Raw genomic sequence first — 15547 nt, 5'->3', positions numbered from 1 at the left:
ACTGGAGTCCTGCTCCTTTTGTTCTGGTCATCTTTGGGTCACTGGGGTGGATTTGACCTGCCTGCAGTACTGTCTCGGTAATGATTGAGCATGATGTGGAGGGCAGCCATGTCTATCACTGTGCCTATCCCTCCTGTAGACACAGTGGTGTATGCACCAACTACAGGTAGGAATCTTGCAGGGGACAATGTTGGAAAGCTTTGCTGTGAAGAGAAGAAGGCTGTCATCCCTGCATCGGGGTCAAAATGGAAGGAAGGAATGGGTGGGGGCTAGGTCCCCATGAAGGAGTAGGCGGGAATGAGGCTGCGGGTGAGCAGAGCTTTGAAGGTCCTATGCTTACACTTGGTGGGGAATGGTAGAGGAAAGGTGGTAGAGAGTCTGCACAGGTGGTTGGAGACATGATGAAGATTGCTAGCAGCATCTGGAGGGAGAAGCAGGGAGACCTGAGAGCAGATTACAGGAGTTAAGGAGAGGTGACCAATGTGCACATGAGGGCTTTAGATCTTGTCTTCACTAGGAAAAAGTTGTGGGAGCTAAAACTTGAGCCTGAGAGACAGAGCTGTCAGTAGTGATGGCAAAGGCAGCGTTGGGGAGGGATGTGGAGAAGCTGTGGGTTTATTTGACCAAAGTGCTTTTGAGTCGGTGACCAAACTGTTTAACCTGATACCTCACCCTGCCTGTCCAATAGGCTGGACTCTTGGTGAGCTGCCTGTGCTAACAGACCCTAAGAGGATCCTGTGGTCCTTCCCTCTCTGCAATATGCTGCATTGGAAGCTGCTGAGGAGAGGAGTCTGGGTGGAAGGCAGGTTCGCTGGTGGCTCCCTGCTTTTGTTCAGGAGCAGGGTAGTGACCATGTGAACTCTGCCTCCCAGCAGGAGCTGCTTGTACATATCTATTACCCTGTCCTCATGCCACTGATCCAGAGAGACTGTCAGGAAGTGCAGCTTTTGCGGACACCGGCTGCCTTTAATGTGTGAGAGAGTCCATCTTTGCACCAAGCTGGGGGGTGTCGTTGAGGACTCTCATGCCAGTGACAGGAAACTAAGCAAGTGGCATGAGGTGGGTGTGGGAACTGGCATGTACCACAGTGCTCTGCATTATCATTTGCTTGTGTTACCATCATGCTTGCAGGCCTCAACTGAGGCAAGGCCTTAGTGTGCTGTGTAAACACATAGTGAGAGACAGTCCCTACCATGAAGAGCTTAGCGAAGTAGTCAAGACAGGCAAAGGCTAGGAGAATGCAAAATGGGGCTGATAGTATTCCTTAATAGGGAACTGCGACAAGGAGATGAAGCAACTTGCCTGGAGTTGCGCAGGGAACACATGATGGAGCCACATTTTGTTTTGACATTTTCAAAATGAAAAATTCTGGTTGTCTGGTTCAATATGACATTTTGATTTGAAATTTCAACTAATTAAAGTAGGATAGGGTAGAGAAGAAAGGTAAAGTCAAAACAAGATGTTCTGATTGACCTGAAACGACAACAAAATCCATGTTTTAGTGCAGAAGTTTGAGATTTGGGCGGGGAGGGGCGGATTTCCAACTCTCAGGTATTCATGGGACCAATAAAACATTTCCCACCTAGCTCTAAATTGAAACATCCAACCCCACTCCAAGAGTTAGTTGTGGGCGGCAAGACGGTGTTGGGTAAACTCCACTTTGTGTTGTTGGGGAGCAGACAATGAACCAATTGCATGTTGACCTTAAAGAATTATGGATTAATTGCAGATTCTGTTTGTCTATTTCAGAGCTGTTGAGCATGTCTTGAGTGAGCGAGGGAGGGAGCGGGTTCTTAATATAGCTGTCTGGAAACTTTCCATGCTGAAACTATAGCTTCCAGTTTATTTTCAGCAGGGATCCCAGCTCATCTTTACAGATGTCTACACTTTTCCCTTTGCTCAAGATAAAAAGTTACGGCCAACTAGCTGTTCCACTCTGGACAAATCAGTTCACGGTGGAAAGACTGGTGCACTACCAAGAGAGATTTGCTGTTTGCCCTTTTTGTCTTCCCCACTCACCCATAGCCCTGTTTCCGGTAGAAAAGTTTATTTCCTAGAATTTCCTCTCCAGCACTTGATTTAAGGTCCCTGTTTCTGCAGCCATAAGAACTTTGAATGGTGATCCCCAGCCTAATCTCAACGTGTCCTGGCCTATTACTTCCCTCCCATGAAGGCCTAAATGGCTTGTTTTTGAAAATCATTGCATGAGCATCTACAGTGAAAGCACATTACTTGGTCTTGCTGCCTCGCTGTGGGTCTCTGGATCACTGGTCTAATGCTTCCTGCCCTTCATCTGGGGTTCATAGCAGAGCACTTTTTCCCAGCTCGCATTTTGTGCATGGATGCGCATGGAGATCAATTAGATCTTATTCATGTGACGTTGTGTAGTACAGCATGGAGTCTGCAAAGGGCAACAGGCTCCTGTCTGCTTTCTGGCACGTACCCCCCGAACGCTCTTCCTCATCCCTAGATGTCTACAGACAGGCCTGACATTAGAGGTGGTGCAACCATCGTTCACTCTCACTGAAGAAATGTTGTTGGGGATATTCCCAACATCCCTTCAGCCTGTCCCAGGCTGGCTGCCCTGCCAGCAAGGTGTGGCTGGCTGCGATAGGTTCTAATAGTGTTGCTCAGCCTCAGAGAGTGGTCACTCTTCTCCAGCGTTTGAAGTCTGGACATTTCTAAATTGGTATGTGGAGATTTAACCCTGCAGCTACCATGGAAAGGCAGTCACATTGGTAGGTCCTCACTTGCACTTGTAAGTGTAACCCTGGGGCACAGGTGAATTCCTGGATGGATGGTATCATGAGCAGAAGCAGACCTAACTTTTGACCTAACTAAATGCAAAGTTAGTGTCCAGGTACTCTGTTGGTTTAAAGGAGCAGTGTGGCAAGAATGTCACTTGCACGCCTTCTGTTGTCTGGTTAGCTGAACACCTCTGTTTACCTCTATGGCTCCTATCACCACAGTATGTCAGCTGGCAGCTCAGCTGTGCAAACAGCCTGGAACAAACCAACCTCACTCACTGTGTAATGAAGGAGATGTTTTCCTTAATGAAGGACCAGACGGTAGAAGGGTGTCCCCTTCCCCAAGGGCCAAGTCCATTGACTGTCACACTCCTAATTCCTGCAGGCTTGGGAACCAAGGATCAGGAGCTGACTTTGCCCCAGACAGCATCACTAGCTCTCGGCACCAGCCTGTGCATGTGATCTGAAACCTCGTTAATTCTCAACGATGCTTCCCAGTGAGGCTGTAGCCGGAGAGCTAGCATAAGATATCTTTCTGTGAGAGGCCATTGGGGGTAAATGCAAAGTCAGACCTTGTTGCACAGCCTGAAATTCTTACCTACAGGGGCCAACCCAATGTGGTTGCTACGTTGGCTGCAGCCTGACACGTGATCACTGGCTACTGGGGAGGAAACCTGCCTTCCTGTGGGGGAGGAAACCTGAGCGTGTTTGTTCTGTTGTGGTCATGCATGCAATGGGCACGTTCCGCTCTGTATAAGTCCCTCACTTAGAAGCCCTGCCCGCAAGCTATCTGTTCTGGACACATCCAGATCCTTCTCTTTGGACCCTTAGCCATTGCAGCCTGGCTGGGTGCTCTGGTAGCTCTGTCTCTGGAGGTACTTGTAGAAGTCTCTGTATGTATAGAGCATCCATTTTCAGATGGTAGGGAGAAGCTGCTGGAGAAGGCAAATTGGTCAGTAGGTTCAGTAGCCCTGTGACTAGTCTGGGGAATTCAGGAAAGTGTCTAGACTATGCAGGAGGGAGGTGGCAAACTAGAACAGGAGAGTAGTGGCCAGGAGGAACAAGTAGGTGAAAGTCTCAAGTCTCTGCTCCAGCTGGCCTATGAGCCCCCCACATGCCCCCATAAAGCAGAATGGGGTGGCTACATGAGGCCTGCAACTCAGATGCACAGTGTGTTACTTTTGAAACAGGAGTCCGGAGTTGCTGATTTCTGTGTATTAATAGTGCATTGATGTGCACGGGAGAAGTTCAGCCTATTGGACCTATGTGCTGGATCTACGTGGAGGAACCATTTCCATGCCCTTAGATCTCATAGATGTTACTAGATCCTTGGTGGCTAACAAAAAGCTCCTACCAGCTTCCTAAAGTCTGAGGAGAAACCAGTTCTGTTGATCTGTGTGGGATCAATTCCTGCGTTACTATACTGAGGGACCCCCAAGAAGGCAGTAGGCAGGGCTTCCTATGAGTAGGTGTGTCAGGGGGCATGTGGGGGGAAACCAAAATGCCACTGGGCCCTTTCATAGACTCATAGACTTTAAGGTCAGAAGGGACCATTATGATCGTCCAGTCTGACCTCCTGCACAATGCAGGCCACAGAATCTCACCCACCCACTCCTGTAACAAACCTCTAACCTATATCTGAGCTATTGAAGTCCTCAAATCGTGGTTTAAAGACTTCGAGGTGCAGAGAATCCTTCAGCAAGTGACCCATGCCCCACGCTGCAGAGGAAGGTGAAAAATCCCCAGGGCTTCTGCCAATCTGCCCTGGAGGAAAATTGCTTCCTGACCCCAAATATGGTGATCAGCTAAACTATGCGCATGTGGGCAAGACTCACCAGCCAGACACCCAGGAAAGAATTCTCTGTAGTAACTCGGATCCCACCCCATCTAACATCCCATCACAGGCTATTGGGCATATCTATCGCTAATAGTTGAAGATCAATTAATTGCCAAAATTAGGCTATCCCATCATATCATCCCTTCCATAAACTTATCAAGCTTAGTCTTGAAGCCAGATATGTCTTTTGCCCCCACTGCTTCCCTTGGAAGGTTGTTCCAGAACTTCACTCCTCTGATGGTTTGAAACCTTCATCTAATTTCAAGTCTAAACTTCCTGATGGCCAGTTTATATCCATTTGTTCTTGTATCAACATTGGTACTGAGCTTAAATAATTCTTCTCCCTCTGTGGTATTTATCCCTCTGATATATTTATAGAAAGCAATCATATCTCCCCTTAGCCTTCTTATGGTTAGGCTAAACAAGCCAAGCTCCTTGAGTCTCCTTTCATGAGACAGGGTTTTCCATTCCTCGGATCATCCTAGTAACCCTTCTCTGTACTTGTTCCAGTTTGAATTCATCTTTCTTAAACATGGGAGACCAGAACTGCAAACAATATTCCAGATGAGGTCTCACTAGTGCCTTGTATAACGGAACTAACACCTCCTTATCTCTACTGGACATACCTCGCCTGATACATCCCAAGACCGCATTAGCTTTTTTCACAGCCATATCACATTGGCAGCTCATAGTCATCCTGTGATCAACCAATACTCCAAGGTCCTTGTCCGCCTCTGTTACTTCCAAGTGATGCGTTCCCAGTTTATAATAAAAATTCTTATTAATCCTTAAATGCATGACCTCACACTTTTCACTATTAAATTTCATCCTATTACTATTACTCCAGTTTACAAGGTCATCCAGATCTTCCTGTATGATAGCCCGGTCGTCTCTGTATTGGCAATACCTCCCAACTTCGTGTCATCCGCAGACTTTATTAGCATATTCCCACTTTTTGTGCCAAGGTCATTAATAAAAAGATTAAATAAGATTGGTCCCAAAACTGATCCCTGGGGAACTCCACTAGTAACCTCCTTCCAGCCTGACAGTTCACCTTTCAGTGTGACCCGCTGTAGTCTCCCCTTTAACCAGTTCCTTATCCACCTTTCAATTTTCACATTGATCCCCATCTTTTCCAATTTAGCTAAGAATTCCGCATGTGGAACCGTGTCAAATGCCTTACTGAAATCGAGGTAAATTAGATCCACTGCATTTCCTTTGTTTAAAAAATCTCCTCCTTTGAGAAGGTAACAGATCAGGTTGGTTTGACACGATCAACCTTTTGTAAAACCATGTTATATTTTGTCCCAATTACCGTTGACCTCAATGTCCTTAATTACTTTCTCCTTCAAAATTTTTTCCAAGACCTTGCATGCTACAGATGTCAAACTAACAGGCCTGTAATTACCCGGATCACTTTTTTATCCTTTCTTAAGAATAGGAACTATGTTAGCAATTCTCCAGTCATATGGTACAACCCCTGAGATTCATTAAAATTTTTTGCTAATGGGCTTGCAATTTCATCTGCCAGTTCCTTTAATGTTCTTGGATGAAGATTATCTGGGCCCCCCGATTTAGTCCCATTAAGATGTTCAAGTTTGGCTTCTATCTCGGATGTGGTAATATCTACCTCCATATCCTCCTTCCCATTTGTTGTCCTACCATTATCCCTAAGCTCCTCATTAGCCTCATTAAAGACTGAGGCAAAGTATTTGTTTAGATATTGGGCCATGCCTAGATTATCCTTAACCTCCACTCCATCCTCGGTGTTTAGCGGTCCCACTTCTTCTCTCTTTGTTTTCTTCTTATTTATATGGCTATAGAACCTTTTACTACTGGTTTTAATTCCCTTTGCAAGGTCCAACTCTACATGGCTTTTGGCCTTTCTCACTTTATTCCTACATGTTCTGTCCTCAGTAAGGTAGCTTTCCTTGCTGATCCCTCCCATCTTCCACTCCTTGTAGGCTTTCTGCTTTATCACCTCTCTAAGGTGCTTGCTCATCCAGCTTGGTCTACAACTCCTGCTTATGAATTTTTTCCCCTTTCTTGGGATGCAGGCTTCTGATAGTTTCTGCAACTTTGACTTGAAGTAATTCCAGGCCTCCTCTGCCTTTAGATCCACAAGTTCTTCAGTCCAATCCACTTCCCTAACTAATTTCTTTCATTTTTTAAAGTTAGCTCTTTTGAAATCAAAAACCCTAGTCACAGATCTATTTTTGTTTATCCTTCCATTTAATTTGAACTGAATTAGCTCATGATTGCTTGAACCAAGGTTGTCCCCTACAACCATTTCTTCTATAAGGTCCTCACTACTCATCAAAACCAAATCTAAAATGGCATCCCCTCTTGTTGGTTCAGCAACTACTTGATGAAGGAATCCATCAGCTATCGCATCCAGGAAAATCTGAGCCCTATTATTATTACTAGCACTTGTCCTCTAGTCTATATCTGGGAACTTAAAGTCTCCCATGATCACACAATTCCCATTAGTATTTACTTCATTAAAAACATTAAAGAGGTCTCTATCCATATCCAGATTGGACCCCGGCGGTCTATAGAAAACCCCAAGCACTATCCCAGGGCAGGCTCTAGTAGCTTTCTTCCCCAATGTGATTTTTTGCCCAGACGGACTCTGTCTTATCCATTCCATCGCTTCTTATTTCTTTACAATCTACCTCATCATTGATATACAATGCTACTCCACCACCTTTGCCTTTATTTCTGTCTTTCCTAAACAGCACATACCCTTCTATACCTGTAGTCCAGTCATGACTACTGTTCCACCATGTTTCTGTTATCCCTATAATATCTGATTTCACTTCCTGCACCAGTAGCTCTAGTTCCTCCATTTTGTTACCTAGTCTCCTCACATTAGTGTACAAACATCTTAAATTTTTGCTGTTTGGCCTCGCTCACATTCTGTACCCGATTAGGCACAGACATTCTACCACCAGTATCACCTATTAGACTGGTATGAACACTACGCCTTCCTCCTGATGTCCATTCTCCTGCCCACGACCGTATCCTTTCTTACTTCATTTTCTTCCCTCTCAATGTTAAAATCCGGTGTGGAGATAACCTGGACATCTCCCAACCATCTCCCCTAGATTCCTAGTTTAAAGCTCACTTGATCAGTTGTGCCATCCTAGAAGTCTGTTTCCCTCCTTACTCAGGTGAAGTCTGTCCCAGGAGAACAGTCCTCTGTCCATGAATGCCTCCCAGTGGCCATACTTCCCAAAGCACTCCTTGTAGCACCACTGCCTGAGCCATCTGTTGAGCATCATAATCTTGTCACATCTTTGTTGCCCTTCTCTAGGAACAGGCAGAATCCAACTGAAGATCACCTGAGCTTCGATTTCCTTAAGCGTCTTCCCGAGCCTGGCATAGTCTCCCTTGATACGTTCCAGTGAGAATCTAGCCATATCATTTGTTCTCACATGAAGGACAGTCAGTGGATTCTTTCCTGCTCCCGTTAGGATCCTCTTCAGCCTCAGGTCCACATCCCGTATCTTAGCACCCGGCAGACAGCACACCCTTCTGTTCTCTGGATCAGCTCTGGTTACAGGCCTGCCTATCCTTCTCAGTAAGGAGTCCCCAATCACGTAGACCTGCCTTTTCCTGGCGATGGTGCGATTCTCCAGTCTATCCCCTGTTCCCTCTGGCTGCAAGTCCTCTCGATTCCTATTGTCCCTTGCAATCCTCTGCAACCCATCCCAAATCCTCCTGGGGCTCATATTTGGTGGTGTTATCGCCATTGACTCTTGCCCTCTTCCTATAGGACTAGCTGCTCTTCTCTTCTTCATTGCCCTCTCACCTTCAATGACCATCTACTGTGACCCTTCTTCATTTTCTAACTCCGCAAACCTGTTGTTGAGCTCTGTTTCTCCTTCACTAGTCTCTTTTCCTCTGCCTGGTTCTCTTAGTCACATGCTTCCACTGTCCACTTTCCTCACCCAGCAATATCCCCTCAGAGTTCTTTGGTCTTGCTTCCACCTGCAAGTCTGAGCTTTTCTCTTCAGCCTCCTCATGTCTTTGCTTCATCATCTGCTCGAACCCCCTTCTAAACTCGACCAGAGTTTCCACCTGCATCTCCAATCCTCGGTTCTTTTCTTCCATCAGCTCTATCAGGTGGCACTTCACGCAGACAAAACTCTTTTCAGGTACCCCCTCCAGGATCATGTGCATGCCACAGCTTCCACATCCAGTCATCTTCATTGTGCCTTCCACTGCCTGGGTCACTACCACTGCTGCCTCTGTGTCTGTCATCGCCTTCCCACCTAAGTCTTGTTAGTCTTCTCCTCCAACAAAATACCTTTTCCTCCAACAGAACTCCCTCTCAAACTCCCCTGTTTACATCTCTGTTTGCTGGCTCCTGTGCTGATGCAGCTGTCTGGACTGTGATAAATAATGGTTCTCCTCTGAACAACTTAATGGTTTTGTTTCTCCTCCAGATTTTGCGGGGAATGTTTGCAACCATGTCTCCAAGTGCCGTCTCCTCTGTGTCCACTCTGCCGCATGCCCTTTGACCCCAAAAAGGTGGAGAAGGCCTCCAATGTGGAAAAGCAGTTGTCCTCCTACAAGGCTCCCTGCAGAGGGTGCAGTAAGAAGGTAATCCATCAGAGCAGGTCCAGTTGTGACTGCCCCATAACTGGTATTTTGGGGGCAGGACAGGTATGGATGACACCCCGTGTGGCCCATTGTGCTAGTCAAGGTTTTGTCTGTGCTCAGATGAATGTTGGTTTATGTCTGAGCACAGTGTCTCTTTCGGGAGTTACTTCCTGCGTCCCCAAAGATTGTGAATGGGAGGCAAGTGGGATGCTCCACTGCCAGACATGTGGCTTGGAACCTCAGGGCAGCACGACAAACGGGGTACCCCACCGCTATAAGAAAACCTGACCTTTGCTCCAGTTGGGGAAGCGGTCAAATAGCAGGAAGGGCGGCCTTGTACTCTAAGCACCAGAGTGGGAGTCAGAAGAGCTGGGTTCTGTTCCTAGCTCTGTTACAGAGTCATGGTGTCTCCTTGAGTCAGTCACTTACCCTCTCTCTGCCTCGGTTTCCTATCTGGACAATGGGGATAATGCTTCCTACATCAGAGGTGCTGAGGCTTAACTTGGGAATGTTTATGAAGTATTAGCGATGCTCTCTTGCAGGCCAAAGTCAATATTTTATTACGTGGATGCATCTTTTAAAAAGGGAACCTGGGCCCTTTTCTCCCTCTGTTACTTAACCCTTTCTACAAGACAAAAGTTGTCTGTTTTCTACTAAAATGCATCCTTTCCCTGTAATGATCATCTCCCCACTCCCTGTATTTGGAATCAGCACTGCTCCATGCCTAGTTCTTGTTAGGGAGTTTACTGCTGGCTGAGCAATGGTGCAGACCTGACGTGGGAGTGTTAATTCCTCAGCACCAGTGCATATTACAGTGGCAAGGTTGCACCGCTGTAGTTAAGGTTGTGTCAAGACTTCTGTTTAAAGGTTGAACTTCCTAAGTCCTCTGAAATGGACATGCTCAGTTGGACGCCTTTGAAATTTGCTGTGCCTCAGGAGAGTGCAGGGTGTGGCGAATGACCCCAACGTTTCCTTCTTGTTCTTTGATGGTGTTCGATGGAAACCTGTGGGGGAGAGTGAATGGGTTGTAGAAGGAGGTGAAGAGCTTGTACATTTCAATAACACTGGGGTTGGCAGAGTAATGGGGCCATTGTGTGTACTGGGCCATTGCTGAAAGAGGGCAAAGTTAAGATTGCGTGGGCCACCTTGACTGTGGATTTCCTGCTTTTCTAAATTTGAGATTTGCTCAACACAATGTTCTGCAAGGGGACGGCATACCACCAAGCAACCTTAACTCTGTGTTACCATAGTTTTTTTGCCACTGAATTTAACATAGATGTTTAGACTCTAGAGAACACTCCTCACGAACCAGATCAAATTCTGGAACCCAAAATACTTGCTACCATGCTTGGTAAAGCTCCAGCTGGTGGTTACACCCGAGGGATCTCCTGGTTGGCTGGCTGAGTTTCACATGCAATACTGCTCAACTTGAGAGCTTAGGTACATGGCCTTTTGCAAAATCCTATGCTGTTGGTGCTTATGAACCCACAGGGCCCCTGCAGGAAGGGCTGTGAGATATCTGAGCTATGCTGACGTGGCTGCCTTGTGCGAGGTGGTGCTGTGCTCAGATGAAACATCTCTGTGTCCTAACACCCTTTGGCAGAAGACTAGTGCCATTATTAAAACAGTGGAGCCTTCCAGAGAGACTTGGGATGACATAAGAACAGAGGGGGACAGACCTCAAGTGGTACAGCTGGTGTTTCATCTCTTGTGTATTAGCAGCCTTACAGAGTGGGATGTTCTTCCCTTTAGAGCTGGTGAAAGAAGTTGGATTGACCGCCCTCAAGATCACAGCAGAGAGTAGGTCTGACTAGGGCATTGTCCTGCCATCATGCCTCAGCCCTGCCTTGAAGGGACCACCTGTGGGGTAATCCAGACCTGGGTGCCTCTGAGACTGGCAGTAAAGTTGTTCATTTGTGGTGGCTTTGTGATGTGGATACCTGTCACCTAGGGGACGGAGACCCTTTCCCTCTGCTGCTCCAACACCTCACTTGCTGTCAAGTGAATAATTCCATAACTCTCTGTGTACCTTTGAGCCTGGCATTTCTGTTCCTTGTTGAGAACTTGACTCTAAGGTTTGGGTTGCCTTGAAGGGCAAGAGCTCTACCATGACTTGCTTTGGTCTTATGAAAAGGAAATGGGCTTTCTTAGCAGTATCTGGGATCAGCTAGACTAACCCACCCCACTCCCCCAAAATCCTGCATCTCCTCACTGTAGCTGGTTGGCTGATTGTTTTAGTTGGCTATAATGAGACATGCTTTGGCCCAGCAATTCCACATTGGTGCAGATTGATGTGCAATAATCCTAGTTCAAAGATTTTCCTGGTTCTCCAATAGTCTTTTTTTTTCTTTTTCCCTCCCTCTGTTTGTCTTTCTAGGTAACCCTAGCGAAGATGAGATCCCACGTTTCATCCTGCGCTAAGGTTCAAGAGCAGATGGCCAACTGCCCAAAGTTCGTTCCAGTGGTTCCAACTTCTCAGCCCATTCCAAGGTATTAAAATACCAAATTCAACTACTTCACATGAGAATCCTCCCATTTCGTTTTTGTAACAAATTGCTATTTAAACAGTGCCACAAGATGAACCAGAAACTGTCAGGTCAAATCTGGCCTTGAATTTTAGAGGGATTTCTAAATAGGCTTTTCCAAAACCTGATCCAACACAAATGTCTATGTGATTTAAAAAAAAAATCCAGTGGAAAAGCTTTTTCTTAAACAAAACTTATTCTATGTATAATTATTAGGAAACACATATCATATGCCTCAACACATCCTAATTTCATAGGAATTAATACTGATAAAATATAAGAATGAAATGGATTAATTCAGAAAGAGAAACATATTATTTGATACGGGTGGCTGAATTAGTAGGATATAATAGCTAGCAAAATAATCCTGTGGGTACACTGACTGTGATGTAAATATGGAGTAAGTCCACTGAAGCCACTGGAGGTGCATCAGCATGTGATCAAAATCTTAGCCTTCAGTCTAAGGTGGTGTTTGATGCCAGTGGTGAGGAAGTGACTCATGGTGCATCAGATCCTTTGGAGTCTGCTGCGGTCAGCTTGTCTCTGTGAAGCCAGTTCTGTTTTCACCTTTCCTCTTCCCTGTTGGTCTCTGTTGTGTTGAATTCTTGACTGCTGTTTCTTTTTAGCAATATTCCAAACCGTTCCACTTTTGTCTGCCCTTATTGTGGAGCCCGGAACCTGGACCAGCAAGAGCTGGTCAAGCACTGCATGGAGAACCACCGCAATGACCCCAACAAAGTGGTGAGCTTTCCTCTGGCAGACTGGCGAGTATTTGACACCGTGGCTCTGATTTCCATGTCTGGCTCTTTGCTCATGAACTTCTTACTGGGCAGAGAACGGGAGCGGGGTAACCTCCAGTGAATTGGAAGTCTCTGCGTATTTTAATTAATCCCTTGTTCAAAGTCAACAGGCGCACACATCTGCTTCTGGGCATAAAGTACTATCCGCATTTCTAACTCATTTAATCTTCGTTAAATCTCTTTGACAGGCAGACGCAGAGCTGGATCTATTAGCTTTGCTCGAGGTGCATTGCAGAGCAAGAACTGGGTTAAGCCTAGATTTCAGTGCTGTCTCCCTAACTCTAATGGTTTTGCTTTGCCACTCACTTTCCACTACAATAGGCTGTGACTTTTAAGACCTCTTTTGTGCTTCTGAGACGGGAGCTTCTTCTGTGTCCCTAAATGCATTGTGCCTTTAAGCTCACAGAGTGATCACAGCTTTTTGGCAGGGAACCCTCTGCATTTAATTGATTATATTTCCTGTGTCCCATTCTGGTCCTGAGCCTATTGCGCTCAACACCCATCAATGCTAAAAGGGACCATCTCCAGATTGAAAATACCTCTTTAACCCACTAGAGCATCCCCGAGGGTGCTCAGCATTCTGTCTGTCGCTTTCATGCACCATTCCCACAGTTGCGGGAAATGTGTGAGCATGCATAATGTCTAAGCAGTCTCAAAAATCTGCCCTTTGAGTCTGGAGGCTTCCAGCACTAACCGACATGCCCTAGCTCTCCAGCTTGTGTAGATGCACAGTGTCTCTTGAAGAGGGTGTTTGCAGAAATTGCCTCTGACTGATAGAAGTTAAAAGGGAAAAGTAGTCCTGCTCGTGTTTGGGCTTTGGGTGGCAGGCAGCAGTTTCAAGAACTGCACCACATTGCTGGTCTCATGACTTCCCTTTCCTCCCCTGTATGTTCTAGGTGTGCCCAGTCTGTTCAGCGATGCCCTGGGGGGATCCCAGCTACAAGAGTGCCAACTTCCTGCAGCATCTCCTACACAGGCACAAGTTCTCCTATGACACCTTTGTGGTGGGTACTGCTGCAAATCAAAGTTCAAGTTGCTTAGGGCCCTGGCCTGTTCCCACTGACGACATTCCAGCCCTTAATCAGCTGGCGTTGGCTTCACATGTGGCTGGCCCATATGAGAAATGAGAACGCCACTTTTGTGTGCAATTATTGCACAGTTTTCATGCTGAGCTATCAGTTACTAACATCTTTTAGTGGGGGAACAGAAGGGGAAAGGTTTTCTTCTGTATTGCAGGTATCTGTCCCAACCAGCTAAGTGGCCTTGAAATAACTTCTGCCTTTTTAGATAAAATCACATCTATACTGAGACAAAATAGCACGTTGGAATGGTGAAGCAAGACTCTGCAATAGGCTGTGGCAAGAACCTGTGTTGAATAGTAGGAAGTTCCCCTCCTAGCAGGACACAGGAGGGTTGGGGGGGAGGGGTCCTGTCTGAAGGCTGAGCTTTGTTCCTGTGGCCTGCACTTCTGGGAGACAGCTGTATGTTGCTTGTGCTGCCATCTCCGGGTCATCCACTTTAGTATTATCGTCATTGCGGTAGTACCTTGAGGCCATTGGGAGGGATCTGGGGCCACGGAGCTAGGACCTGGAGATGCATGCCGTGAAACAGATCCCTTCCCCCAAGATCTGACAGTCCGAGTGATGAACTTCGCCAGTTTGTGATCAGTGAGGCCAGGCAGGGGAGTTGGGAAAGGAAGAGTATTTAAGCTTTCTATCATCTCCTGTGTCCCATTTAAACACACTGGGAAATGAGCAAGAGAAGTGTCACTGAAAACCTGCTAGGGCTACAAAGTTCCAGCCAAATGTGCTGTCAAGTTCATATCAGCCTCTACGTGCAGGCTGAATCTCACCTGAGCTTGACACTTTTTAACGAAGAAGGTTTTTGAGAGAGGTAAAGCCACTAATTCAGGAGCTGGGCTGCATTTGGCAGGCTCCATGCTGCCTTTTGGCATGCAGCACGAGCTCCCTTCACAATCTGCACTGGGGACTTGAGAGAGGTGAGCTGGTGGTAATTCTGTAGGAGTAGTCACCGTTCCAGACAGCCTCAGGAAGATCTCCATCCGTGAGAGGCTGGCCAGGCTGTACTGGCATCTCGCCAGAAGCAAAGGTCCAGGATTTGGCCATAAGCAAATACCTGTGTTGTACAAACAGCTATGGGGCCTGTGGCCAAAAGGGGCGTTGTACAACACTGGACTGGCTGAGTCCAGCCCCTCACTCTGAGACCGGCTCTTGCACAGCGGCGTTGGAATCTGAGCTCCAGAGACCATTCAGAAATACAGAACGTGCACAGCGTGCATGTGTGCTATGTCCTTCTCTGGTGTGGTGCGCAAATGAGAACTCTGGCAGGTCTCCCTCACTGTTAATCTTTTGTGTGGGTGTGGGGTGGTACTCTCCCCTCGAAGGCTGCAGCCAGGGCAGTTCTGCTCCAGGGACCTTGTAGATAAACTCCTGTTTGTATCTGCCATTATCGTTTGGTAGATTAGATTCCAGAGTGACTGTTAACCTCAGAGGACAGATACTAAGCTTTGAAATATTTGCACGTCTCATCTTTCAAAGGATCCTCATGGTCATGTAGCTTGTGCCCAAATTTGGGTATTGAAAAAAAAAATGGTGGTGGTGATAGAAACCTTTTTTGACTTTGTAAATGAAACCTTTTCAAGTGGCTGCATCTTCCTGCTGCGTGTAGGCAAAACTGAGCGTGAAACTGAGGGTAGAACTGACCAGTTTATCTTCACTGTCCTTTTAAAATGCAAGAAATAAGCTTAGAAAAGTAAATTAATCTCCTGTTCTTCCCAGCCTGGCTTGTCTGAGGTGGCAGTAATTGCACAGGAGAGGTTTCTTGTAATCATGTGGCTGTTTTGACAGTGTCCATGATCCGAAAGGAAGGTCAATGTGAAGATTCTTTCCGCTTGGCATTCTGGTCCTTTCTTGGGAATGTCACAGGAGGTACGAACACCCGGGCAGACAGCTCACTGATGCAGGGAGAGACGCGTTGACTCTTCCTCAGCCCCTCTGACCTGTTCACTCT

General features: G+C 46.5%; 1 protein-coding gene across 4 annotated transcripts in view; it reads left to right on the top strand.

Annotated features, from left to right (window-relative positions):
• RNF166 (ring finger protein 166) overlaps window positions 1–15547 on the top strand; it is a 38517-nt gene that overhangs the window by 2880 nt on the left and 20090 nt on the right. For 3 of the 4 annotated variants that reach the window (XR_007359298.2, XR_007359299.2, XM_048870848.2), the window contains exons 2-5: window positions 9036–9192; window positions 11570–11682; window positions 12344–12458; window positions 13414–13521. Coding sequence is in view for 2 of the 4 variants with exons in the window: in XM_048870848.2 (XP_048726805.1) it covers window positions 9036–9192; window positions 11570–11682; window positions 12344–12458; window positions 13414–13521 (493 nt within the window). In the remaining 2 variants the exon portion in view is untranslated. Of the gene's footprint in view, window positions 1–9035; window positions 9193–11569; window positions 11683–12343; window positions 12459–13413; window positions 13522–15384; window positions 15526–15547 lie in introns of those variants that run through there. The other variant, XM_075118467.1, reaches the window with a different exon arrangement.

Source organism: Caretta caretta, chromosome 12, assembly GCF_965140235.1.
Source record: "Caretta caretta isolate rCarCar2 chromosome 12, rCarCar1.hap1, whole genome shotgun sequence".
Lineage (NCBI taxonomy): Eukaryota > Metazoa > Chordata > Testudines > Cheloniidae > Caretta > Caretta caretta.
The sequence above is the reverse complement of the archived record's forward strand: the minus strand, read 5'-3'. Positions and strand labels throughout refer to the sequence as shown.